This window comes from Bos grunniens, chromosome 9 (assembly GCF_055505025.1).
Source record: "Bos grunniens cultivar Pamir isolate PY7600 chromosome 9, Bosgru_T2T1.0, whole genome shotgun sequence".
Classification (NCBI taxonomy): Eukaryota; Metazoa; Chordata; class Mammalia; order Artiodactyla; family Bovidae; genus Bos; species Bos grunniens.
Window position 1 is genome coordinate 33,350,177 of NC_141173.1, and position 19,823 is coordinate 33,369,999.

General features: G+C 36.3%; 1 protein-coding gene across 10 annotated transcripts in view; it reads left to right on the plus strand.

Annotated features, from left to right (window-relative positions):
- The window catches only part of CEP85L (centrosomal protein 85L), a 161,311-nt gene that overhangs the window by 120,915 nt on the left and 20,573 nt on the right, over positions 1-19,823 (plus strand). For 7 of the 10 annotated variants that reach the window (XM_086317134.1, XM_086317128.1, XM_086317135.1 and 4 more), the window contains 5 exons: positions 2,978-3,157; positions 6,841-6,993; positions 9,079-9,233; positions 12,733-12,850; positions 13,864-13,914. In XM_086317134.1, coding sequence (XP_086173260.1) covers positions 2,978-3,157; positions 6,841-6,993; positions 9,079-9,233; positions 12,733-12,850; positions 13,864-13,914 — 657 coding nt within the window. The remainder of the gene's footprint in view (positions 1-2,977; positions 3,158-6,840; positions 6,994-9,078; positions 9,234-12,732; positions 12,851-13,863; positions 13,915-19,823) is intronic. The other 3 variants (XM_086317130.1, XM_086317131.1, XM_086317138.1) reach the window with 1 other exon arrangement.

Sequence of the window (19,823 nt, forward strand, 5' to 3'; positions counted from 1 at the left end):
CTCTGGTAAGAAGGTTCTCTCTGTTTATTACAGGTTTAATTTATTTAGATTCCACGTATAAGTGGTATCATACAGTACTTGCTTTTCTTTATCTGATTTATCTCATTTAGCATAATGTGCCCAAGATCTGTATATGTGTGAAGATATCCTCCTTTCTCATGGCTGAATAAACTCCATTGTATATTACATCTTTTACCCATTCATACGTTGATGAATGTTGGGATTGTGGCCTTATCTTGGCTGTTGTAAATCAGCTCAGATCAGTCGCTCAGTTGTGTCCGACTCTTTGCGACCCCATGCATCGCAGCACGCCAGGCCTCCCTGTCCATCACCAACTCCCAGAGTTCACTGATACTCACGTCCATCGAGTCAGTGATGCCATCCAGCCATCTCATCCTCTGTCGTCCCCTTCTCCTCCTGCCCCCAATCCCTCCCAGCATCAGAGTCTTTTCCAGTGAGTCAACTCTTTGCATGAGGTGACCAAAGTACTGGAGTTTCAGCTTTAGCATCATTCCTTCCAAAGAAATCCCAGGGCTGATCTCCTTCAGAATGGACTGGTTAGATCTCCTATGATAACTATGGGAGTGCATGTATCTTGTAGAAATCATGTTTTCTTCTGGGTGTATATCCAGAGATGAAATTGCTGGATCCTGTGGTAGATTTGTTTTTTTATATTTTTGAGGAACCATCATGTTGTTTTCTGTAATGGCCACGCTAATTTATACTCCCACCAACCATGTTTAAGGTCCCCTTTCCACCACATCCTTTCCAGCACCACTTATCTCTTGTCTTCTTTATGATAACCATTCTAACAGGTGGGAGGTAAGATATTATTTTGATTTTGATTTGAATTTCTCTGATGATTAGCATTCCCTGATGTGATGTTGAGCATTTTTTCACGTGTCTGTTGGCCATTTTTATTTTCTCTTTGAAAATATGTCTGTTTAGTTCTTCTGCCTATTTTTAAATCAGGTTGTCTTTTGTTAAGTTGAATGAGTCTTTTATATATTTTGGATTTTAACCCCCTTATCTGATACGGGGTTTGTAGAATGTTCTCCCAGTCAGTAGGTTGTCTTTTCATTGTTAATTGTTTCTTTTACTGCACTTCTTTTTTGGTTTGATTAGTCTCATTTGTTGATTTTTGCTTTTGCTGTTTGTCCTTTTGGCATTATGTAAGAAAAAAGTCATTGCCAAGACAAATATCGATGACTTCGAGGAGTTTTATGGTATCAGGTCTTATGTTAATTTTTTGAGTCATGTGATGCAGGGGCCTACTTTCGTTGTTCTGCGTGTGTTTCTACAGTTTTCCCAGCACCATACCCACTGGGTGCTCTTGGCCCCTGTTGAATACTAGCTGACATCGTATTTTAGAGTCTAATTCTGGGCTCTCCGTTCGGTTTCAGTGGTCAGTGTGTCAGTGCCAGTACCAGTTTTATTACGGTGATTTGTAGGGTAATTTGGAATCTGGAGTGTGATGCTTCTGGTTTTGTTCTTTTTCTCAGTATTGCTTTGGCTGTCCAGAGTCTTTTCTGGATACTCACAAACTTCAGGATTGTTTATTCTATTTCTGTGAAGAGTAGCAAAGGAATGTTTTCCTTGGATTTATAAACATTACTTTTTATGCACAGCATTTTGTATTTGCACATTTTTGGGGTCCATAACTTGTTCATCCTAACTCCTTAGTATATTTAAAAAAGGAAATTATGCTTTTAATATTCTGTGTATTCTAGGTTTAAAAAGTATATTTTTGAAATAAAATACCTTTTAAATTAATTTACAGATAAAAAATACAACTCTTGAGAAGTAAATGCTGTTTGCCTATTAAAAACTTTGAATAACCTTACAATCAAAATGACCTGAGAACTAGACATTGCCAAATCTCATAGGTGGAAAATGAGAACCAGGTCTTTATCCTAAAATTCAAACTTCCCCAGTTGTTTCAATAGTAGAATTACTAGAACCAAAGAGTGGTTTGTACTTACAATATCTTATACCAAAATTTCAACCTGTAGTTAACAGGCTTGCATGGAAAAAACCCAAATGTGAAAGACCCTTCTTCCTTTTGTTAAAAATTGAAGAAGAAAGGCCAGCACTTGTTATTTGTTGTCTTTCTGATGATAGCCATTCTGCTAGGTATGAGGTCTGTCTCACTGTGGCTTTGATTTGCATTTCCCCAACAATGAGTGATGTTGAACATCTTTTCATGTGCCTGTATGTCTTCTTTGAAAAAATTTTTTCAGGTCCTCTGTCCATTTTTTAATTGGGTTTTTTCTTTTTTTTTCCCCTTGATGTTGAGTTGTATGAGTTCTTTATGTATTTTGGATATTAACCTCTTATCAGATGTATCATTTGCCTTTATCTTCTCTCATTCAGATCTTGTCTGACTCTCCCTCAAAGCCTTGCTCATGAAGAGAATAATACATTTGTTGATTTAGCAATTATTTTTTAACTCATGTTGTGCTCAGTCACTGCTCTATGAAATAGGGATATAAGAACAATTAAGATGAACAAAAATTCCTGATTTCATGACCCTTACTTTCTGGTTAGGGGAAACACTCTATTAATATTTATTGATATGTATTTATTGGTATGTATTAACTTTATTAAGGATGTCTCATTTACCTGTTAGCTAAAAATGATCACCTGTGAGAAGAGAGTTCTTTAGTCTTCATTTCCCCAGAACTTTTACTTCTTTATAATGTACTTTTTACACTCTAATTATGCCTTTTAACCAAATAATAACTACTTTTTATTTAGCTTCTGCCTTGTGCTAAAACTTCGTGTAACTTGGCCATGGTAGGTAATTTGAATTGATCATGGCACATAACTGAGAAGCAGGAGAGCTGGGATTTGCTGAGGTCTGTCATTAAAGGCTTGTGTATGCTCTTTGTTCTGTCCCTCATTTCCAATGTCTTTCCATTGGTTCAGGACAAGTAAACTTGTAAAGCCTTGCCTGTGTGTTTCTCTTTCTGAATAGCCACAATATGAGAACACCTCCCTCCAGACTCCATTTTCAGACCAGTCAGCATCCCATTCCCAGCACGAGGAACTTGAGCAAAAGCTTGCATCTACTGAGAAAGAAGTTTTACAGCTCAATCAGTTTCTCAAACAAAGAATAAGCCAATTTAGTGAAGAGAAGAAGAAACTGGAGGAAAAGGTAGGTATTTTTAATAAAGTTAAATAAGGCCCAGGGCATTCCTTCAGCATATGATTTTTTTTTTGTTATCTACTGTATGCCAGGTATCTTACCAAGTTTATTATTCTAAAGTGAATAGTTGTACAGTAACTTTTGAGAAACCCTGTGCTATCTACAAAAATCCAGGCCTTTTTTTTTCTTTTGAGAAACAAAAACACCATTGTATATTATATTATGTCTTTCTAAATAATAGTAAAGCTCTTTTTAGTTGCCTATGCTGAGATTTGACACCAATAACTTTTCTCCTTTTCCTTTTTGGATCCTGTATCTTTGTCATGTGTGGTATGAAGGACTGCTAAATGAAATAAAAGTGGTCTTTCTTTCAGAAGCACATGACTTCAAGTTATTTAAGCTGAAGCCCTTGAATAGAATAAGTAGTGAAAGCCAAATGCCTATATATACACAATGTATCTGTACATTTATTTGACCTTTCTGCCTTTATTATTTTCACATACTTCATCTCATTCCATTATATTGGCTTTAGATTTCTCTTGTTACACTCAACTTACTCTTCTATTAACTAACCTCCCATTCAGGTGATCTTAAGGCAGTCACCATAATTTTCTTTAGACAAGATTGGCACTATTGATAAGGAACTCATTGATATTTTTGAGTCAGTATAGATATACATGTGTGTATATACACACACACACATGAGCTAAAATTTTTTGTCTTCCCCCCAAAATTTGACATTTTACATGGTAGATAGAAATTGTTGAAAAGCTAGAAGTAAAATTCAAGATAATTTAACTCTTTGTTTGCTGCCTTGGTTCTAATAATAATTTATAGAAAAATTAGAGGAAAATACTTTTTCCCTAATTTATTTTGTTCTGATAATTGTATTTAAAATAAAGAAAAATAAATCTGTAAATTTCTTCTAAAATGGGACTCTCCTATTGCTTTCTAGGAATGATGTCAGTATTGTGTAATACCTTCTTGAAAGAAAAATCTTATCTTTTTATAACTGAAATAAGAAAGATTTATTAGCATTGTGTCATTTGATGGCTTCCCTGGTAGCTCAGACAGTAAAGAATCTGCCTGCAATGCAGGAGACCCAGGTTCAGTCCCTGGGTTGGGAAGATCCTCTGGAGAAGGGAATTTACACATTCTAGTATTCTTGCCTGGAAAATTCCATGGACACAGGAGCCTGACGGGCTGCAATCCATAGACTCACAAAGAGTCAGACATGACTCAGTGACTAACACTTTCCCTTTTCTTTTCTTTTCATTTTTTGTTGCTGTTGTTCAGTCACTAAGTTATGTCCGACTCTTTGTAACTGCATGGACTGCAGCTTGCCAGACTTCCCTGTCCTTCACCATCTCCTGAAGTTTGCTCAAACTCATGTCCACTGAGTTAGTGATGCCATCCAACCCTCTCATCTGTTGTCCCCTTCTCCCCCTGCCTTCAATCTGTCCCAGCATCAGGGTCTCTTCCAGTGAGTTGGCTCTTGGCCTCAGATGGCCAAAATATTGGAGCTTCAGCATCAGTCTATCCAATTATTTGAATATTCATGGTTGGTTTCCTTTAAGATTGACTAGTTTGATCTCCTTGCAGTCCAAGGGACTCTCGAGAGTCTTCTTCACCCCAACAGTTTGAAAGCATCAATTCATTTACCCATAGGTAATCACTGGAGTTCAAAATTCAGTGACCTCTATTAATCTGAAACAGAAAACTTGAAAGTTAAATAAACAGAAACCAGAAAATAGAGAACTCATCAGTCAGCACGGTAAAGAAAACAAGAAAACTAGATCCAATAATTATGTGTGGTCAGCTGCTTGTGGTCACAGACAACAGAGATAATGTGTGATCAAGCATTGGCCAAGATCTGTGATCCAGAGCAGCAAGCCTGACATGATAGCAAAGAAGAGAGTTGACCAACCAGAGAAAAAGAAGTTACCTAGGATGCCTTTGCATGGTAGAAGACAACATGACTAAATTATTCTAGTGGCTCCTGTCTGAGGTCACAATAATGTCACATTTAAGACAGTTAAACAATCAAGTGTGAATTAGGGAGCATGCAGTAAAAGTAGACTGTTTACTTATGTAACTTACAGGGTCATTTGCTAAGGCAAAAACAGGATTGTGTGGTCTTTTCAGGTCACAACCAGTGCCAACATCTGTAAGTTCTGATAGAGAACAAGTTAAATTGTCACACCAGTACCTTGATTTTAGTCCTAAGAAAGCCCCAGCACATAGTAGGATTTGTCTATTTTACCAGTGTTGCTCCTTACCCAAAGAACTAAGTGGCTCCTAATTTTATTAATGGAATAAATAGATGAAATAGGATGTGATGTTTTTCTAATTGAAATTGTTTTAATAAAAGTTGTTATACATTGGACCTGAAAGAAATTAGATAAAGCACAAAAGAAACTAGATTGTGGCCAAGCATTAGCTTTTATAAAATTTGGAAGAGTAATCCATTATACTACTAATTACTACTTATTTCCATAGTGAATATGAGAAAAGGCTATAAAGTTATTTTAGAACCCTGTAAGCTTGTGAAATAATATTAAATGTCTGAAAGACAGGCAATTTAAAGCAAACATAGTCTAGAGTTTACTTTTTAGGCAACTATTTGTATATGCTTTGTTTTTAATTGACCTTGAGTATGAAAGAGTTGTAGCAGTAGTATCTCTACAGAATCTAAAGATTTGTATATTTCAGGTGGAAAGGCAAAAACAAATAGCGCATAAAAATCTGAGGTTCAACCTGTACAAATTGGGATTTACTAGTATTATGAATTGTATATGTTCTCTAGTAGGTGTTCAGTTAACGTATTTCATCAGTGCTAGGGTGGCATTAATGATAAGGTACGTTTTTATTTTATATAATTTTTGGAAGGAAAATACGCTGCAAGTTCAGTTTGACACAGTGCTTTAGCAACAGTCTTGCTTGAGCTATGGGTTACTCTCACTAGTCCCATTATTTGTTCTTAAGTATTTGATCATTTTGGTAAGTGTCCTGGCTTTGATTGCATTGCTTTATTTAGTACACGATAAGCAATTCCTTTGTAAGTAACAAAACAGCTTTAATTACTTATAGATATCTCCTTTTCTTAATTCACATAAAACATTGCACATAACTTTGCAAGAAATAAATTAAAATCATCATTCCAGAGATGAATACTTGCTTAACTGATTTCAGAATTATGCCCTGAAACTGTTTCTGTTTTTCTGGGTACCAAGACAGAAACAATGCCAAAATAAATTGGTTTTTCAATGCCAAACTATAATGTAACATTTCAAAAGTATTTTAAATGTCATTTAAACTTAGCACTATTTCAACTTGTACATAATACTGTTGAAATGACATATGAATAGTCTTGACTAAATTTGCACATATACACACAGTAAAAACTGTATCATTCATGCAGCCTGGCTGACTGCAGTTTATAGGACATCATCATTTGTAAAGCAAATAAAAATTCCCAAACTCTTAATTTCAGTGATATGAGAATTTGCAAAAATGTGAATCTTAGAATTTATGAAATAAGGTAACTCATACGTAAGTTGGAAGTGATGTTAGCTATATCTGAAACTGATGGAGAATTCAGTGATGCCTAAGATTAGGATGTTTATATAATAACAATAATAGTATTATTTTTTGACACGAAACCACTAAAGATTCTTAATCTTTTTCTTTAGCTTAAAACCAGAGATAGATACATAAGTAGCTTGAAGAAGAAATGCCAGAAGGAGTCTGAACAGAATAAAGAAAAGCAGAGAAGAATTGAGACCTTGGAAAAGTATCTGGCTGATCTTCCAACTCTTGATGATGTGCAGAGTCAGAGTCTACAGGTAATGTGAAATAAAATGCTGATCTTTAAATGGCAGAAAACATATTCTTTTTTGAATTGACTCTTTTGACATCTGAAATTTATAGTTTTTCATTCATTTTGTATTAAAATTTTGGGTTGTATATTTGGCTAATTGTAAGTTAAATCTGTGTGCTTAATTGCTGTTTTTAGGATTAACTTTAATTAGAAACTTTGTTCATTTAAGCATGAATAGCTCTTTCTTGTTCTTAATTAATACGTGGTTTCCTGCCAATGAACCTGTGTCTTAACTCTCTCACTGTTCTACTCTATAGTTTCTAAGCCACTGACACCCCACTCCATGCACACACCACATGCTCCTCAGTTCTGACTTTTCCCAGTATTCTCTGGGAGCCACTGAGGCTTAACAAGACCCTTTTGGACTATCTTTCTAGATACTTGTCTTGTTTTCATCATTCTTCTTAATCTTTCCATAAATTCTTCCTTATACTTTAATCTATGACCTCCATTCACTCCTCTGACTCCTGACTGTTTTCCTTTCTTAGCAATATCTCATCCAAAGTCCTTTTACCAACTCTGGAGAGGCCTTTCCTCTTGAGGCCTTATTTGTAAATGCTACAGATTCGGAGTAGTCCAAATCTGTAATGTGTTAAATGTGTTGTGGACATTTGCTAATATCTAAACCTACTCTTAAGTCTTTTCTCAAAGTCTTTCTGATCATGGGATTTTCAGTCTCCATGCTATTGGTACTTGAGGGCAAGTAGTATTTTGTTGTTTGACTCTATCCTGGGCGTTAAAGGACGCTTAACAACATTTCTGGCCTCTATCTACCGGATGCCAGTGGCACTGCTCCTTCCCTTCCCTCTAAACCAAAAATGTCTACAGACTTTTCCAAGTGTCTGCTGCAGGGAGTGGAGGGGTGAGAATCGTTGATCTAATCCATGGTGTATCATTCTGTAGACTTTAGACCTATAGCACATTCTCTGTTTACATTAATTTATAAGTTGTAAAACTAAGAGAGGGTGATATCATGAAGGAACTAAAGAAGGATCCACAAGGGTTTGAGCAGGAACACACAGGACCGTAGATTGTAAAATGTGTGTTCATACCACATTATACCCATTAGGATGGCTAATACTCAAAAAACAGAAAGTAACAAGCATTGGTGGTGATGTGGAGAAATTCTAATTCCTCGTGCACTGTTGGTGGGAATGTAGTATGGTGGCAGCCGCTATTGTAAACCATATGGCAGTCCTCAAAAATATTAAAAACAGAATTATTATATGCTCCATTAATTCCGCTTCTGGATGTATACTAAAAATAATGGAAAGCAGAGTCTCAAACAGATGTTCATTCACAATGTGTGTTCATAACAGCGTTATTTCCAATACCCAGAATGTAGAGGCAGCTCAAGTGTCCATCAGTGGACGAATGGATGTTCAAACTGTGATGTATACATACATTATAGCCTTAAAAAGAAACAACTTTCTTACACATACTACAACATGGGTGAACCTATGGAGATTTGCTAAGTAAAATAAGCCAATCACAAAGATAAATAGATTAAAGATAAATGAATCAGAGAAAAATAGGTATGAGGTACCTAAAGTAATCAAATTCATAGAGATACAAAGACAGAAAGTCAAAGGGTGATTACCAGGGGTTGAGGGGAGATGTAGATGGAGAGTTGTTAATGGATAGAAAGTTTATTTTGCAAGATGAAAAGAATTCTGGTGATTAGTTTACGACAATGTGAATGTACTGAACTCTACTGAATTGTACACTTAAAAATGGTTATTAAGATGGTAGATTTTATGTTACATATATTTTGCCACAATTAAAAATAGAATTATACCCCCAAGCTGAGATTATTCACCTTTCTCTCTACGGCTTCCAGAAATTTCTGACTGTATTCTCCTCTTCATAATCCCATTCTCTAGGCTCCCTTTATGCAAAGAAAGAGATAAAGTGTTAAGTGCTTTACATGAGATGAAGATAGTGTGATTTTAACAATCAGTCCACTAACTCTTGAGAGCCTGGTATCGATTTCTAGTAGGAACACATTTAATATTCTTTGTGTTATGAACTTTAAAAAATTTCTCTTTAGCTTCAAGTTCTAGAAGAAAAAAACAAGAGTTTGCAAGAGACTTTGATAGATGTGGAAAAAAAGCTTGAAGAGTTCAAAAAACAGTATCAAGAAAAAGAGGCACAGCTAATATGCCAGAAAAAGAAAGAAAAGGAGTTGGTAACTACAGTTCAGAGGTAAGAAACCCTCAGTAATCCTTTTATATTATTCTTTATTTTTCAAAGAGCATTTTCACTTAAAATGCATTAATTTATAATTGGTGCTCTACTATTTTTCTTAAAGATGTACTGTTGATAACCAAAAGTATTATGTCATCGAAACAGATTGTCTCAGTTGCAGTTTATTTGATCCAGTGTACTGACGTCTTGGTTTTAGACGATTTTAGATGAGAATATTAAAAAAGACACCAGTTGAAAACAGGAAGCATTAACACAAACCCTTTATCTCATGGCTTTGTCAAAGAAAAAGTAAAAATTCTAAATAACAAAAAGCAGGGCAGCCGGACTGCACCTCTTAATGGGACCGTCCGAGTAACTGGTCCCATTTCACCTGACCGAGTAACTGGTCCCATTTCACCTGACCGCAGAGTAACAGCTGTGGCTCTTTGCCAGGCACCTTCCAAGTTTTCTCACATTCTCTTGCCTCACAGGACTCTTCTGATTTAATATAGTTAGAACTGCAGTGCATATTGTTTGCTTGCATATTTTGTTAATGTAAATGAAAATTGATATTAGATTTCTGAAAAACCTAGAGAACGAGGCAGTATATTCATCTACATATACTCTGTTTTTTAGAACTTAAAAAACCTTAATAGATGATCAACTGTTAGTAGTAAAACTATCTTAAAGAGGAAAACAACAAAGCAACAAAAAACTGAATTTGAGAAAGACACTCTTAATGCTTCTATCAATTATGTATAACTCAACCAAACTTTTTTAGTCAAAATCCTTCAGATAATTCTATGTTAATATTGCTTTACTACTATTTTCTAAGTCTTAAATATGTCTCATCTACATTTTCCCCTTGGATTTCAGTGCAGAAAACCTCTGATTTCTAGGACAATTCAGTCGTCAGTGTCTCTAATCTCAGCTTCAAAAGAATCCATACACCTTTGACTCTACCTTTATTTTTCTCCTGTTTTCTGCTTTCTTGATCTTAAATTTCTTTTTATTACTCCACTCCTTATATCCTATTCTCTAGTCTCAAAACAGCTTCCTGACCTCTGTTAATTCAACCACATATCTTTCTTTAATCTTACGACAAAAGGCCAAGTGATAATGCATTTGTTCTGTTTTATAGTGTTACAGTCTTAAACTCAAGCTGTGTTTTTATGAGTAGAACTAGGAACACCTGAAAATAATTTGAATGTTTGTTTTGTTCCATTGTGTGTTTTTACATATTTGATATGATTTTATACCTTCTCTTTTGATTTTCTCTTTCATTATGCTTTTGGAGAACATTGAGCTTGGTATTCTTGATTTGGAAAGATTTAGTTTAGTGCATTTCAGAATTCATTTTCCATATCTTCAGTATCTTGATCCTGAGATGACATCATCCCAGGAAATTTCTCTTGATTTCTAACAAACGTAAAGGACCAGAGAAGGTGTTCTAAAATTGTTCAGTACTTGTATGCCTATAGTGTCACCTGACTTTGGGGGTAGGAATGTTATTTCAGTTTCCTCAACTATATGATGTAGTTAGTATTCCTTAAGTTTCAGAAGAATTTAAGATGTATTATGTGACTATAAATTATATCATTACATTGATCTGTTTTTATATTCTATTTCCAAGTTTCCTGCTTTGTGAATATGTAAGAGCTTTTGGGATTTAAAAATGAGGCAAACGTTTTTCACTTGGAAATGAAAATCTTAAGTAAAATATGTGGAAGGGATTCACAGTTACGCAGTAGTTGGTACCTTTGCTGTTCAAGAGATGTATCACTTTTCTAAATGAGCATGCTTCATAACATAAACAAAATGAGAATGTGTATGTGAAGGAATACTTTTTGCTATTTTTACATGACAGAGTACATTTTTCCTTCCACATCACTGACTCTTTTGTTTTCTTCTTAATGATAAGCCTTAACAGTTTTGATGTAATTTATTTTTCTTGAAATGTTTGTAATAAATACATAGAAATAGTACCTTAACACTGAATTGGGACAAAAACATTCTGAGATAGAAATAACATATTTTTTCACTCTTAGACTGAAAAAGCAGATACTTTTATGACAAGTAACAGTATATTACAAAGCCGTACAGTATATTTATAATATGTAAAAACTTCTCTGGTGCCATTATTTATGAACACATCCGAATACCTCATTGTACTATTTCTGACTGTCAATTCTTTGTCCACAGGCTAGATATGGCATTTCTTTATGAGGCATATGGAAGGGGAGACAAAACATGACAGCCATACTAGTTGAAAGAGGAAAATAGTGAAAATATAAAAATCCACATTAAAGGAATTCTGTTTCTTTTAGTAGGCTGCAACTCTTAACTATGACTACATGCTAAAGTAAAACTATTTCTAGGTGTCTTGCTGTTTTGTTTTGTTTTGGGTCGTTGTTTCTTTTAACCTAAATACTACTCTTCCTTTCTCAAAGCTAACACCTACCCCCCTGCCCTTATCTTTTTTTCTTAATATACCAGAGGGGCTTCCTTTTATTGTTTCCTCATAAATGCAATTCTGTGCCAAGCATAGCATGAGGAATTGCTATGTCACATAATAAATGTATAAGATTATTGCTTTTCAAAGAGGAGGCCCCACTCAACATCCAGTACAGATTCTGGTCACCACCACACCGATCATACCTGTTGGGCCAACACACACTGAGGAAAGACATGGTAGGAATCCATACTAAAAACAGCCCTTGCATCAAAAAAATTATATTCAAACAGACTTCACAGAGATACTCCCACAAAACAGCCCTTCAAGACCTTTAGGTAACTGTTTCTCCTAAACTCGTACAGTTAGAGAAGTATAAGTAAAATGCAGAAGCAAAGGAACCACTCCCAATTAAAAGATCAAGAGAATTCCCTAAAGGAATAAACAATGAAACTGACCTTTCCAGTCTACTACATCCCAGGTTCAGAATGAAGTTAATAAGAATGCTGAAGGAAATTTTAAAAAGCTGTTGATAGAAATGCAGATTATTATAAAAAGGGACTGGATTGTTGCTTTCACTCATGAAGGAGAAATGTAATTCTGCTGATTTAAGTAACAGATATCTTTACAAACAAACTGCTGCTGAACTCAAAATGAAGGGCAAAAGACATACATCCATATTCTTAGGCTCCCTACCACAGTCATCTTAATCAAGGAGCTCGCCTTTTGGGAAGGAGGGAAAGAACACAGTTTAGATCGCGGAGCTCAGATTAGGTCATGCGGGACTTTGCTAGGGCCTAAGGATTTCACATACTAAGCAAATCTGGTCTTGAATCTGGTCTCACATTTGCTGTTTCTGAAAAGATGATCAACCTCCATTATATTTTTTACTTGTAAGAAATATAAGTACTCAAACTTATTCATCTACTCTCTGTAGGTTTTTATTATTGCTTGCCTAAAATATATTATAGACCCTAAGAAGAGACTTCATTTATGTTGAAGTCATCTACCAAAATCAGCACATAGAGCTTATTTTCTTCATACAATTATGTCTCTCTAAAACAGTTTGCAGCAAAAAGTAGAAAGATGCCTTGAAGATGGAATTCGCCTTCCCATGTTAGATGCAAAACAGCTTCAGAATGAAAATGATAACCTGAGACAACAAAATGAAAATGCCAATAAGGTCAGTACATATCTTTGATAGTGAACTTTGACAGTGAAATCTGTAGATATGTGTGTGCATATATATACCTTATTTACTTTATTTGATTTATATTTTTACTAATATTTAGCAACTTTTACAGAGAAGGCAATGCCACCCCACTCCAGTGCTCTTGCCTGGAAAATCCCATGGACGAAGGAGCCTGGTGGGCTACACAGTCCATGGGGTCGCTAAGAGTCGGACACAACTGAGCAACTTGACTTTCACTTTTCACTTTCATGCATTGGAGAAGGAAATGGCAGCCCACTCCAGTGCTCTCGCCTGGATAATCCCAGGGACGGGGGAGCCTGGTGGGCTGCCGTCTATGGGGTCGCACAGAGTCGGACACGACTGAAGCGACTTAGCAGCAGCAGCAGCAGCAGTAGCAGCTTTTATAGAATTTTTAGTTTGAATGTCTTTATTAGGAAAGAAAATAGCAATTTAAGTAACTGTAAATTAAATCCAAACTAAAGAAGTTATGTTATTTCTTAGCAAAAACAAAAGGATATCTTTTTCTTTCCTAAATTATTCAAAATCTGTTTCAAACTTCCTATTTTTTTAAATATTTATTTATTTGGTTGTGCCAGGTCTTATTTGTGGCTCACAGGATCCTTAGGTGTGGCATCAAACTCTTGGTTGGGGTGCTATCTAATTCCCTGACCAGGGATCAAAACCGGCTCCCTTGCATTGGGAGCACAGAGTTTTAGCCACTGGACCATCAGGGAAGTTCCTCAAATTTGTTTTTATAAAATGTAAAGATTAAAGGTTTATCAAGAACTAGAGTAAGGCATTCGCAGTTTTGTTTACGTGTGATCTAAATCATATGGCTATTTAAAGGATACTTTGTATAAATACTTCTGTAAAAAAAATCACATTTTGATTTTTAAAAAAAAAATTCATGATTCTGTGTGCTTTTGTTTTCTTGAAATTTAGTAGTTCTAAAAAAGAAATGAAAAAAAAATTTGATTCAGACTGATATATTTCCTGTGTTCTAGATAATAGATAGCCAACAAGATGAGATTGACAGAATGATTTTGGAAATTCAGGTAAGGAATATTTTGTACATTTTTAATCAAGCTGTATGCTCAATTACATATCTAAAAATATAAAAGCATATATGTTTTGTGTAAAAATATTAATAACACTGGAGATGACATTATAAATTCTTTAATATTAATCTTTTCAGTTTTTTAGAATGAAAATGATTCTTGGTAAATCATTTCTTCAAAAAATTGTTCTCTGTTCCTTACCTTGCCTCTTTTCAACTGGCTGTAGTCTGTCTCTACTACTGAGAACACATTTGAGTAAGACCATCAGTGATGTGCTATTTAAAGACAACGGACTGTTTTTAGTTCATTGTGACTGGGCAAGAACCCACCCCTCCTACTAATTCTATATGTTGTTTTCTGTGTTATCAAAGTATAACACTGCATATTTGTGTCTGTTCCTCCTACTTATTTTCTTCATAGTGTGGAGACTACTGTAGATCACCTACTGTCTAGAGCTTAGGGTGTCTGACCCATATTACAAACCAAAATTTGTAGATTAAGTGGATTTTCATTCTTTTATTGATTTGCCCAATATTTACTGAGCCCCTGCATATATGCCAGGTACTGTTCTTAGCACCAGAGGTTCATCAGCAAGTCCCTGGCCATTTTAGTGGGGTGAGTTGGAGAAATGGAAGTATAATGCCAAGTAGAGAAGTGAAGTGGAAGTCTCTCAGTCGTGTCCGACTCTTTGTGACCCCGTGGACTATCCAGTCCATGGAGTTCTCCAGGCCAGAATACTGGAGTGGGTAGCTGTTCCCTTCTCCAGGGGATCTTCCAACCCAGGGTTCAAACCCACGTCTCCCGTGTTGCAGGCAGATTCTTTACCAACTGAGCCACCAGGGAAGCTCCAAGAAGAAATATGTGCTATTATTAAAAAAAAAAATTAAAAAATAAATTATTAAAAAAAAAAACAGAGGGCAATGACAGATCATGTTGCATTAGATACAGTGTCCATGAAGTTTTCCCCTAGTAAGTCACATTTGGACATAGATTTGCAGGGAGTTAACCAGGGGAAGAACATTCCAGGCAGAGAGAGCAGCCAGTGCCCTGAGTGTGCTCCCTGACGAACAGGAAGGCAGCTGGTGTGGAGAGCCCTGCTTGTGAGACCCAGCGAGAGCTGACCAGTGGGAGAAAGTAGCCCGGGGCCAGATCACACAAGGGGATATTACGTCTTCGTGTTTTATTCTTCAGGTGATAGGAAACCATTGGACAAGTTATGCTGAATACATTTTTATTTTTATATCTCCTGATAGGAGTATTCTCAAAGCTGGAGATAAAAAAGAATTACATAAGTGGTTTGAACATCAGAATTTATGGACAGTCTGCTTTGTCTTTTGACCATGTTAAGTGATCTATCAGTGTGATCAAATACTAGTCCAGTTCAGCAAGTATGTGGACTTACTGGATTGATTCACAGAGGTTATACTTTTTAATGTGTATTCCTTCAGTTGTTCTATAAGCCATTCAAATCGAGAAACCAGTTGTTCTATAAGCCATTCAAATCGAGAAACGGTTGGTTTCCTCAGCCATTATCTAACTTATCACGGACAACAGTGAAAGGAATTTCTATTTTATTTGGTAACATTTTCCAAGAAGTAAATCTAATAAAAATGATCTCAATGCAAATTAAGGTCAGCTTTGTCCTTTGGCATTGAAAACCTTTTATAGTCATTTAAAAATATTTATGTTTGGTTACTCTGGATCTTGGTTGCTGTGTGCAGGCTTTCTCTAGTTGCAGCAAGCAGGGCCTGCTCTTGGTTGTGATGCTTGGGCTTTTCACTGCAGTGGCTTCTCTTATTGCAGAGCATGGGCTCTAAGCTCCTGGGCTTCTGTAGTTGTGGCTCGAGGATTCTAGAGGGAGGGCTTAGTAGTGGTGGTATGTGGGGTTAGTTGCTCCGCAGCATGTGGGATCTTCCCTGACCAGGGATTGCATCTGTGTTCCCTGCGTTGGCAGGCAGATTCTTACCCACTGTACCACCAGGGAAGTCCTTGTAGTTCTTTTATAATGGGAAGTTTGTCTCTTTTGCCACGTTTATGTACATCAGTATGGATTCATGGCTATGTTTTATACCTTGGGTTATGATTTAATACTATTGTACTTTGTTGCTCAAATTGTTCCAGTTTGGGGCATTGGCAGCTCTTTCGTTTGACTCATGTGTCCTTTTGGATTACTTCCTCTCCCTACCGCTTCTGTGTGTGTGTGTGTGTATGTGTGTGTGTGTGTGTGTGTGTGTGTGTGTTAGCACAATAAGTCTTTCTATCTAGGAAAAAAAATTGTTTTTAATAGAGGTTAAGTTTTAAACTCAGGTGATCTTTCTATTTTTACTCTCTTGCTAACCCTAAAACGCCATAATAACTAGCAAAATTCTGCTATTATGATCATGCCCTATTCTCGGCTTTCTTTATTCTGGTACTTTCACAGGCATTGGTGAATATTATCTTGGAAGTGAATATTGTCAAGATAGAAAATCCTAGAAGATTTTGAAGTTCTTGAAGCAGTGAAAAATGCCTATGCTTACTACAGGAAAATTTAGCAGAAAAAGGAGTTCTTAGGCCCAATTCTTAGGCCCATGGATATATTTTTTAAGAATACTGCAGAAAAATCCCTTCAAAGGAATATTTAAATATCTAAAAAACATCTTTGAAACATACATTTATTTTACTTTTGATCAACTTTAATAGTTTTTGGTGATATAAAACTCATTTCCAGGGATTGGACCCTAATATATAATCTGTCTGTAGAGTTTGATTTATTAGGAGCCAGTGAAGTCATTGTTTGGAGTGAGGTTACTCACTAATGGTAATTATTCATAGAAATATAATAGTCATTAGCATCCTCTGAAAGTCAGTTCTAACACGGTTGTCTATGTAGTTGAAACATTCTCTAAGTCAGATAAGATGCTTCTGTGTTACTAGTTTTTCTTAGCTCTCCAGTACATAATATTAATAGTCTCTTTCCATTTTTTAACTATTCCCTTTAAGGTAAAAATGACATTCTTGTTATTTAAAAGTCCAAGTAATACAAAAGTGTCATCCTCCCTATCCTGTTCTACTCTTCACTCCAGAGATAACTAGTTACAAAATTGTATCTTTGTAGACATTTTCCTATGCATTCACTTAAATGTGATTCTTTATATGTTTGTATTTAAATAGCGAGATAATATAATAAATATTGTTTTTGTGCTGTACATTTTTTTTCATCTAATAATATATACTGATCATTTCATGTCAGTAAATTCAAAACTACTTCATTCTTTTTAAATAAAACATTTTATAATGAGCACATACCATAATTTAGGGCTTCCCTGGTGATTCAGGCGGTGAAGCATCTGCCTGCAATGTGGGAGGACCTGAGTTCAATCCCTGGGTTGGGAAGATCCCCTGGAGAAGGAAACGGCAACCCACTCCAGTGTTCTTGGCTGGAGAATCCCATGAACAGAGGAGCCTGGTGGGCTACAGTCCGTGGGGTCACAAAGAGTTGGACACGACTGAGTGACTTTACTATACTATATTATACTATAAGATGTGTTCAGTTCAGTTCAGTCCCTCAGTCATGGGTGACTCTTTATGACCCCATGGACTGCAGCATGCCAGGCCTCCCTGTCCATCCCCAACTCCTGGAGCTTGCTCAAACTCCATCGAGTTTGTCCATCAAGTCGGTAATGCCATTCAACCATCTCATCCTCTGTTGTCCCCTTCTCCTCCTGCCTTCAATCTTTGCCAGCATCAGGGTCTTTTCCAGTGAGTCAGTTCTTCACATCAGGTGGCCAAGGTACTGGAGTTTCAGCTTCAGCATCAGTCCTTCCAATGAATATTCAGGACAGATTTCCTTTATGATTGATTGGTTGGATGTCCTTGCAGTCCAAGGGACTCTCAAGAGTCTTCTCCAACACCACATTTCAAAAGCATCAATTCTTCGGTGCTGTGTATCAGAAGTCAGATAAATACTGATTTAGGTCAGTGACAAGTTTATTGATTCACAGCTTTGAAGTTTGGGGAGAACTCAGTCTTCTACCGATTATAATGTATTTGTTGTTGAATATAGAAAAGGTTTTACTTCATGTAAAAGTGTATACTAATTTTGAAATTGAATTCAGTGCTATAAAAACGCAGATGTATCTGTTTTGTTCAGCTGTCAAGGTAATATTGTTAACTGGTGTGAATACCTTGATTACTAGTTGATCCTTTAGAAATACTGCCTTTCCTTTTATCCACAAAACCAGTGTAGTTAAACTGGCTTCTCCTCTTAAAAGGTTCTTCTTCTGTCAGTGTACAATAGAAAAGACATTTTGCAGTAGAATGTTTACCATCATTTCCATAAACCTGGCTACAGTCCTTGAGTGTGAATGAGTTCTTCTTTGGGAATTATTACCTTCCTTCCTATTTACTTCTCAAAAGTACATTTCACCCATGTAACTTTGTTTCCAGTGAAATCTTACCATTTTATGTTACCATTATAATCTTTTGGCAGAGGACATACAAAGTAAAAAGGCTTACTTGTTTTTTTCTAACACATTAAAATGTGTTCTCATTAAAAGGATTTATGCACTTACATGATTTTTCACTAGTTTCCTTGGGGACTAGTTCTGAGTAGCTCTTCATGTCATCATGCTAAAAGCAGAACTCTCAGGCAGATGGCTTGTAATGTTATATCAGGTAGCAAGATGATAGTTAAGAAAGGAATTTGAGCTGGACACTGTCTTTAATTATTATTAAATAGGAACCTTAAGAAATGTGATTTTTATGGGGCTTGCATATCATTTATTGCTTAGTTTTAAAATACTTTGAAAATTCTTTTATCAATATGGAAGAATGAGGGAAAGTGATTTAATATTTGTCCACACTTAGGCCAAAGTGAGAAATGGAACCTCTGTTGCCAAATGAAGAGGTGTCAGTGATGGTTCTGGGTGATGATATTATACGTTATAGGAATGGTTCTTTCTGGTTTATGTTTACTATCCCTAGACTTCAACAGTAATCGTACAAAGTAAGAAAGAGCATATTTTTATACATGAAGTTGCTTAGATTTTGAAAGGTGTGCCCAAAGTTTCAGCTGAGATTCTAAGTCATGTCTGTCTGACCTCAGAGTTTGTGCCTTGGGCATTAATCCTGGCTACTTCAAAGTGAAAAAAAAAAATGTTAGTCTGATTTGTTCCTTATATTAAGATAAGCCTTAGGGGAGAGAATTGTTTTAAGGGGTTTTCCTGGAATGAAACGGAGAAGGCAATGGCACCCCACTCCGGTACTCTTGGCCTGGAAAATCCCATGGACGGAGGAGCCTGGTAGGCTGCAGCCCATGGGGTTGCGAAGAGTCGGACACGACTGAGCGACTTCCCTTTCACTTTTTGCTTTAACGCATTGGAGAAGGAAATGGCAACCCACTCCAATGTTCTTGCCTGGAGAATCCCAGGGACAGGGGAGCCTGGTGGGCTGCCGTCTATGGGGTCACACAGAGTTGGACACGACTGAAGTGACTTAGCAGCAGCACCAGCAGCTGGAATGAAAAAGAGTTAAGCTGGAGCACGTTGGGAAACTAATCTCCTGTGGAAAGCACCTTATACTTTGTTGCCTCGAAGTGCAATTTGGCAATTTTGTCCCCAAAGTGAAATCTTTTAGTACATTACACTCTACTATATGGTGGCATTATTAGCTCCTTGAGAGGAATAAAATGCCTTTTTTTCCCCCTGATACATTTATTTCAAAAGCTTTATCATGACTTTATCTCTTACTATTTTCTGTCATCCTAGCTCTCTTTGCTATTTCTCACACAGAAGAGACACCTGTCTGCCTCAGAACCTTTACACAACTGAAACATACTCTCTAGTTACCTAAGGGACACAGTCTCTCACCTCCTTCAGGACTGTGCTCAGATGTCATCCTCTCCATGAGCCCTTATTCTTTCGGAT